Source organism: Barbus barbus (genome assembly GCF_936440315.1).
Source record: "Barbus barbus genome assembly, chromosome: 23".
Taxonomy (NCBI): domain Eukaryota; kingdom Metazoa; phylum Chordata; class Actinopteri; order Cypriniformes; family Cyprinidae; genus Barbus; species Barbus barbus.
This window is the reverse complement of record NC_136751.1, coordinates 8,025,951-8,034,187: the sequence shown is the minus strand read 5'-3', so window position 1 is coordinate 8,034,187 and position 8,237 is coordinate 8,025,951. Positions and strand designations below refer to the sequence as shown.

The window sequence follows — 8,237 nt, the reverse complement described above, 5'->3', positions numbered from 1 at the left end:
GTTTATTTAATTGCATTTTTGTATCGCTTAACCTATGTTTTAATTTATGTATTTGTAGAAAATATAGATTTGTACATAGTATGTTTTTTGGGAAAAAAAACAACAAAACAAACAAAAAGCAAAACAAAAAAGTGGACATTCATTTTATTTTACAGCCTTATGTCTGAAGTGTAGATATATCGATGAATTTCCATGCCTCTGTGTTTGTATGTTAGATGGCACTTTGGCCCTTGTACTAACACACTGCCAGAGATCCGAACGGTCCTACAGAGACCTGCGAAGAAAAGCAGTGTATGATGTTTTTTATTTGATCTTTTTTATGTTATTTAAATGTCCAGAATGATTTTGTTCTTTGTATTTCAAAACATTGTTTTATGGGTATTGCTGCACATCCAAAGATTTTCTAACCAAACCAAAAAGTGGGAAGGGGGGGAGGGGGGGGAACGAAAGAAAGTAGTGTAATTTTTGCATAAGCACTGGCGTTTGTGAGGTCTTTTGCTGTCTGCACGGGTATGAATCAATAGAAGGCATAGAGGGACAATGTAGACGAGCTTAGTTCAACTTATTGTGGGCATATACTGCTAAACAGTACAATCTGTGGCTTTTGGAACAGAGGGCTACAAGTCCTGCTTACTTTGCGGTGTCGGACACTGAGTGGGTGGAGCATGGGCGGGGCAGCAGGTCTGCCGTGGGCAGGGCCACGTCACTGGGTTGGTTTTTAATTGACGTGGCACTGCTGCCTAGATCCATCTGATATGTCAATTTTGGTTTTCAAACGTGTGTACTGACAATGAGCAAAGTCTAATAAATCTGTAAAGAAAACAGGTATTGGTGTGTGCATGTATGGGGAGGGCGGACGGTTTCATTTCTGGTCCATTAGCGGCAACAAACAGAATTGCCAAATTGTTTTCAAAGTTCAAGTTTTAAACACTTCCCGTCTGCCATAGTTCAGATTAACGACTATGGAATTCTAAATTACTCCAAAAATCACCATGTGCTATCATAACATATAATGACAGTTTTGCCACTTATATGTTGTTTTGTCAGAATGTGCAGCGCATGGATAAGGCCAACATGTTGAATCTGGAGCCCCTGCTTCAAAATCACTGTATTGTTTGAACCTGTATTATTTCAGCAAACTGATTCCCTTTCTGTTTGATGCTGCTAATGGCTCAGACATTATTGGCTCAGATCGGGTGCTTTGTGTGTCTGCTTGGAAACACCACGACAAGAATGTTGCAGAATGATGTCCCTTAGCAGGATTAAAGAGAAGGCCCATGACAGCAGAGCTTTTTATCTCGCTATGCTGTACAATCAGAGTCGTTTCATTTGTTGCATTAGGTTTGCTGGCCGTGGGATTCCTATGTCACATAAGGGATGTCAGATAGATGATCCAGGTGCAGCGTTTAGGATTTGTTTTGTACGACAGCAAAGACTGGCATAAATCAAGCCCTACTGTGAGTCAAGAGCCTCTCTGCCCAGAATCCTTCCTACACCTCAGTGAAAGACCCAGAAGTGTTGGCCCACAGCGTCACAGCAGCTCTCTGCATCAGAATTCTCACCCCTTCTCTTCCCAAACCCTATGCTCCGTCCCGACCCACCCCTCTAATGTAGTGTCTAGCTTAGATAGCTCGATGTATGTGAATGTTGGGATTGCTCTAATCATTAATTCCTATCCCAGTTGGTTGTCGTGGAAAAGGAGTTCCTATTTGATAGAAAGGCTTGGCTCTGTGTGCCGTATAATACTGAGAGCGCCTAAGACAATCAGCTGGAAAACAAAATCATGTTTTTCATTTTTTTAATATTTATTTTTTTGTAGGTCCAAGAGGGACTACTTCCAGCGATGATTATTATAAAGAAGGAAGAAGGTTTTGATAAACTGAAAAATAAACTTGCTGACATGTTCTTTCACAAACGTAGTGCTTGTTTCCATTTCAAACAGTGCATCTTGATTCAAGCTGGTTCTGTTTTTACACTTTTCTTTTTCTTCTCTTTTTCTCTTGGCCTGTTTTCTCTGTATGTTGTGTCTGTTTCAGTGGAGGAATGCAGTAGGTATTACTCTCAGGTTGTAATGCGTCATGCTTTTCATTTTCAATTCTGATCTTTCAAATTGTTTTTTTCTTTTCTTTCTTCTTTCCTGTTAGCTACTGTTCTCTATGCCGTGCAATATCATCTTCTGTGTTTGCTACGCAAGAAAAAAAAAGAAAAAAAAAAAAAGGCGCAAGTAATGATGTCACCATGCTTTTTTCAGTGTTAAAATGTTTCAGCATTTCTGTAGTCACAAAAATGTAGAAAATAAAAGGTTGGGTTTTCCAGCACATCACAACCAGACTTCTTGGCTTTCTTGTCTTTTATTCAACCTTTATATTATATTCAACAAAATGTGGTAACAAATGTAGCTATAAGTCAACAGGAAATCAAAACATTCTATTTTTTTTATGTGCCAACCAAGCAACTGCCATTCAGATAAATGATCATTCTGATGGACAGTTTTCCCAGGTATTACACACCTCAGTGGAATGCAAGCAATGCCCAAAATGCCCTTTTACATTCACAAAAATGTGCACAATATATATCATAATAACACACACACACACACAGTACTGTACACCACAAGGCAAAGCATGTGATTTGACACTTTAATATCTTAAATCGTGTTAAATGCTGCACAGTATATAGGCCTACTTTATAAATTGTGTGGTAAGATTTAAGACAGTGGTATTTCAAACATATTTCAAACAGTAATATGTTACATATGATCTAACATGTTGTGCCTTTTAATCTATAAAGTAAATACATGGTTATTTTGCATTATTATTTTGATTTTAAAATGTAAAATATACTGCACACTGCAGAAATAATACAAAGAATATGGTAAATTTAAAATCCTTTGTTTGTAGGAACCACTTGGTGGCATCATACTTTAGATTAGAAATGAATCTGGATAGGTAAAACATTAAACATGATTTATTGTAAAACTACAGAATTACTGTACATTCTGAACAAGAAAAGTATTGTACAAATACACAAACATATCATGGAGACAACTAGCAGTCGAAAAAAAAACTTGTTTTAATAAGATGTTTAGATATTGTATTGGTAAACAAGACCAAAACTACTGTTTTGTGGTTAAAAATTTAATATGCTATAACTTTATTGATGATTCATGATAAATTCACATTTTTGCAGGTCGAATAAGAATGAAGTTAAAACAAAATTGTAAACAACATTTTTATGTAAAACATATCATTGGATTTTAAGTAAATGTTAAAGTTAAAACCACCGTTGAGTTGACATTTTTTGTATGTCACCTTTTGCAAAAGTTACGAAATTGTGTGTGTGTGTGTGTGTGTGTGTGTGTGTGTGTGTGTGTGTGTGTGTGCATGTTTATGTGGTTTATGAGGACACAAATTTGTATAATTACATGGGTATGACAGAGGTATTACAATATGAAGGTGGTTTATGAGGACACTGCCTATGTCCCAGTAATTTAAAAGGCTTAAAAAACATACTAAATGGTGTTTTTTTTTTTTTAAATCTAAAAATGCACAAAGTCTCCTGTGAGGGCTAAGTTTAGGTGTAGGGTTGGTGTAGGGCAATAGCACACACAATTTGTTCAGTATAAAAACCATTACGCCTATGGAGAGTCCCCATAAACCACAAAAACCGTAGGCTACACTGTAAAGTGGAATGGGATTGATTTTGTCCACAACCCTAAACTGTGATTCTAAATAAAAACCACTAGATGGCAAAGTACAACTGTTAATATGGAACCTGTGCCTCGTGTGTCAAGCAAAGACACTTCAGTCACGAGAGGTTTTGCAAATCTGACCTTATTTGGCTAAGCAGGTTAGATCTCAACATGTTTTGGCTGAAATGCACTTGGTACTCTTCGTGTTTGTCATTGTACATAGTTAGTTGTGACTAAAAATCCAAAGACAAATTATGATAAATATCAATATTTGATATATTTGGTGGGTTCTTACTAAGATAATATTTTTAAAACAAGAGAAAGTGTATTAAATCACATGAGAGAGTGTGTAAATCATAAGACTTCAAATATCCTTTTATGTTTTGTGCTTCAAAAAAATGAAGGTCTGCTCGATCCTCTGAGCATTCATTTGTTCTTTTATGCAAGAAACCTCTATTCCATCAATCACCCATGACCTATGAGTGATTATCTAATAAAGGGAAAAGACAGTGGAGAGTTTTGTAATGAGGCCTGAAGCCCTGGGAGAGATGAAATTTAATAGAGATTAAACATGGTAACAGTCAGCTGATATTCACTTGAGTCTAACTCCACTTGTACTAATTATTACTAACTAAACAGTGGAAAGACAAACTAGAGCATTTAAAAAAAATTATATAAATGAGCATTAAATTTTGAAATTTGTGTGTTCTTGGGCAAAACTTGATTATCATGTTGTCCACCAAGATTTAAAACCCAAAGATCATCTTGTGCTTCAGTGGAAGTAAGAAAATCACATGGCCAGTGTCAAACATTTGCTTATAGTTCAAAAATAATGCCGAATCTTATAAATATTTCAGCATTTTATATTTTTTCCTGGTTTCAGAAATCAATATTTTTACATAATTTAGATTCTAAAAACTTATTCTCAAAGTGGTCTCTGCATGTATGTTATATTGAAACTTATATCATATTATACTATTATTTAAGTGAAGTGTGAAGTGACATTCAGCCAAGTATGGTGACCCATACTCGGAATTCGTGCTCTGCATTTAACCCATCCAACGTGCACACACACAGCAGTGAACACACACACACCGTGAACATACACCCGGAGCAGTGGGCAGCTATTTATGCCGCAGCGCCCAGGGAGCAGTTGGGGGTTCGGTGCCTTGCTCAAGGGCACCTCAGTCGTGGTATTGAGGGTGGAGAGAGCGCTGGACATTCACTACCCCCACCTACAATTCCTGCCGGCCGGAGACTCGAACCCGCAACCTTTGGATTACGAGTCCGACTCTCTAACCATTAGGCCACGACTTCCCATTAATCTCATATAATTATTTAGCAATAAAAAATACAAAAAAAGGAACCTTTTAACTAATAACTTTATACAACAAATTTGCTATTTAAGCCTATAAAGCTGGTAAAATAGCTTCCCTTACAGACAGAAGCCTTTAAATGAGTGCTTTCAAACGATTAATCGCGATTAATCGCATCCAAAATAAAAGTTTTTGTTTACATAATATATGTGTGTGTGCTGTGTATATCATGTAATTATAAAGACACACACATGCATGTATATATTTCTGAAAAATATGTGATGTTTATATATTAAATATATTTAATGTAAATTATATGAATATAACTATATGTGCCACAGATCGTCATCACCATCACCAACCCATCACAGCGATCTCTGTCACCCGAGTTCTAAATCACATCCACCTGCACCTCAGCAGCACCCAGTCATCTCCACACTACATGAGCACACACCCCAACGCCAGTTCATTGTCTGATCTCGACGATTCGAAGTGGACTCTCTCAGCTTTTCGCTGTTACTCACCTGATACCTACCTGCCAGCGTACTTACCTCCTGCTCCTCTCCTTCGTTGATCCTCCGTGTCTCCCTCGTCCGTCTTCCTCCTGCGATCATCCTCCTGAAAACTTTTATTTTGGATGCCACTAATCGCAATTAACTGTTTGACAGCACTACTTTAAATTAATTTCATTAAGTAAGTTCAACTATATTTTCCAAGTGTACTTTATGTAGAAAGTATTCTAATTTTCAAGGCACTATTCTTGTACGTCTACTACTTCAATACTGAGAAACGGCTGAGTAAATTGGCCCACTTTTTACTGTGTATGTATATTTTAGGTGTAACAGTAGTAAACTTTGAGTACACTAATCTAATTCTAGTTTTACATGTTTGCATCTATACAAGTTGTTAGTTTACTAGTTATATAGCACACTTTTAAGAATACTGTCAGAACTACTAGTAGTTTCATACTGCAAGTATAATTGTAAGTTTTTCTTTATGCAAATGTAACATTTATCATTAACATTTATGCATAGGTTATTATTTTTGCACTTTAAGCTATTCAACAAAATGCGAAAACAAATGTGGCTGTTAAATCTTCAAGCCAACAGGAAATCAAAACATTCTATTTTTTATGTTTTTGAATGAGTGCTTATGTGCCAACCAAGCAACTGCCATTCAGATGAATGCGAATTATGATGGATAGTTTCCCCCAGATATTATACACCTCACTGGTATGCATGAAATGCCCAAAATGACCTTTCACATTCACCAAAATGTGCACTATATATAACACACTTCATACAATACTGTACACCACCACAATGCAAAGCACCTGACTTGACACTATCTTAAATCTTGTTAAATGCTGCATAGTTGAATTTTAAATATGCATTGGGAAAAAAACAATATGTCAGTGTATTGACTTGGGTATTTTTTTCGTACACATACTACAAGTTAGCTACATGAACAACAGGTGAATGTTCCCTATGGTCAGTTCTATCTGCAAGCGCCTCAGTGATGGACTGGCCATCCATCAAAGGACTCCCTGACCTGAAATGCTGGTTTAGAGGATGGGTAGACATACTTAAAGTGCAAAAATAATATAGAAATAGTAAACTATATGTATGATTTTAAGTTCAAGAAAAATTGCAATAGCTTATACTTGCAATATTAAAACTAAAAAGTATATTAAACTAAAAAATAAAAAGCCAAAAACTAGTAAATTAATGTTCACTAGCTGTATAGTTATAGGCTATAGGCCTATGGGCCATAAAAGTCTGATGTATCAAAACATATGCAAACATATTTTTCATAAATATATACATGCATGTGTTTGTATTTATATACACATAATACATACACAGTATACACACATATATTATTGAAACAAAAACTTTTATTTTGGATGCGATTAATCGCGATTAATCGTTTGACAACACTAAATTATTTACAATAAACTGACTTCAATAACGGTTTTATTTTATATTTCATATATTTCATGCTTCACGGGTTAATCCAGAATAGCCACATTTAGCATTAAAACACATTTCAGACATGAACAAAAGTGGGCCACGATAAAGGTGTTAAGAGATAAGTGGGTTGAGTTCAAGCCAGTGCCGCGGAAGTGACGTGTACCCGGAGGGCGGGACGAGCTGTTGTTGGGACACATGACTTAGAGGCTGTCCTCCTGCATTTGTTTTGACAAGCAAAGAGAGAGAGAACATGAGCTTTGTCCCTGCTGATCATTTAATCTCAGAGATATCGTTTAGACAGCTCGAACACTTTGACATCGCTAGCTAAGTCAGTCCTTCCGTCTCCAGTGTTTTTATATGGGGAGGGTTTATGATCCAGTGGTCGAAAAGGGGGTTTAGAGCTATGAGCCACTTCTTGTCGGCTGAAGTCAGACTCATCACCGCAACGTAACATTTATCCGGAGGGGAGATGATGGTGTTGGTGGTTCTTTGGTAGGGTCTGATTTTAGGGTTGGTGATGATGGTCATCCAGGGGATCCCGATGCGTCTCATGTGGCTTTAATTTGAGCAGATCTGTGGCGCTTGAGAGACTGGTGTGTTGGCACTGGAGCTCGTTTGGCATCGGCAATGAAGCGACAGGCAGCGGAGGTTTGGGATATTTAGCTAGATCGAGACGAGAGATGATCATTGCATGCTTATTTAGGTTGAACGCTGGTGGTGTTTTGATGGATTAGTTCATCAGACCGCTGGACTTTAACATACAGTCGCGTATAGATCATTGATGCCAGATCGATGTCTAAGGGACGAGTTTTAAAGTCTAAACAAAGATCTGAAGACGGAAGACGGACCGCAGGCATCCTGGAGGGGATCACGGTGTCTGTGACCAACATGAAACCTGACAAAGGTAAAATAATAAAAAAAGTGAAAATGCGTGATTATATGAGTGTTTGAATGCCATCGGTCTGTGGCTCGTGACGTCACGGCGCTGCAGTGTGTTTGTTTCATTGTTTCATGCATTTGCTTTGATAATGTTCAGATGATATATTGCAACACTGTCTTTTGTCGCTTTTAACGCGTTGGTTGTCGCTTTCTGAAGGGAACAAAGCGTCCTCAGCTGTGTGTGCGCCGTATGTTGTCACACACACGACCCTTCACACTCTTTAGAATTGTCCACTCTGTATATAAGAGTGTGCTCCATATTCATAACAGTTACTGCAACGCTATTGTATCCTACATACTTGGTAATTAATGTTACGT

The 8,237-nt window shown here is 37.3% G+C and overlaps 1 protein-coding gene across 1 annotated transcript in view; it reads left to right on the top strand.

Moving 5' to 3' along the window:
- Positions 1 to 7,191: 7,191 nt before the first annotated feature.
- The window catches only part of LOC306843311 (atos homolog protein A), a 37,891-nt gene continuing 36,845 nt past the window's right edge, over positions 7,192 to 8,237 (top strand). The window contains exon 1 of the mRNA XM_079374705.1: positions 7,192 to 7,884. Within this exon, the coding sequence (XP_079230831.1) occupies positions 7,773 to 7,884 (112 nt within the window). The 5' untranslated portion in view covers positions 7,192 to 7,772. The remainder of the gene's footprint in view (positions 7,885 to 8,237) is intronic.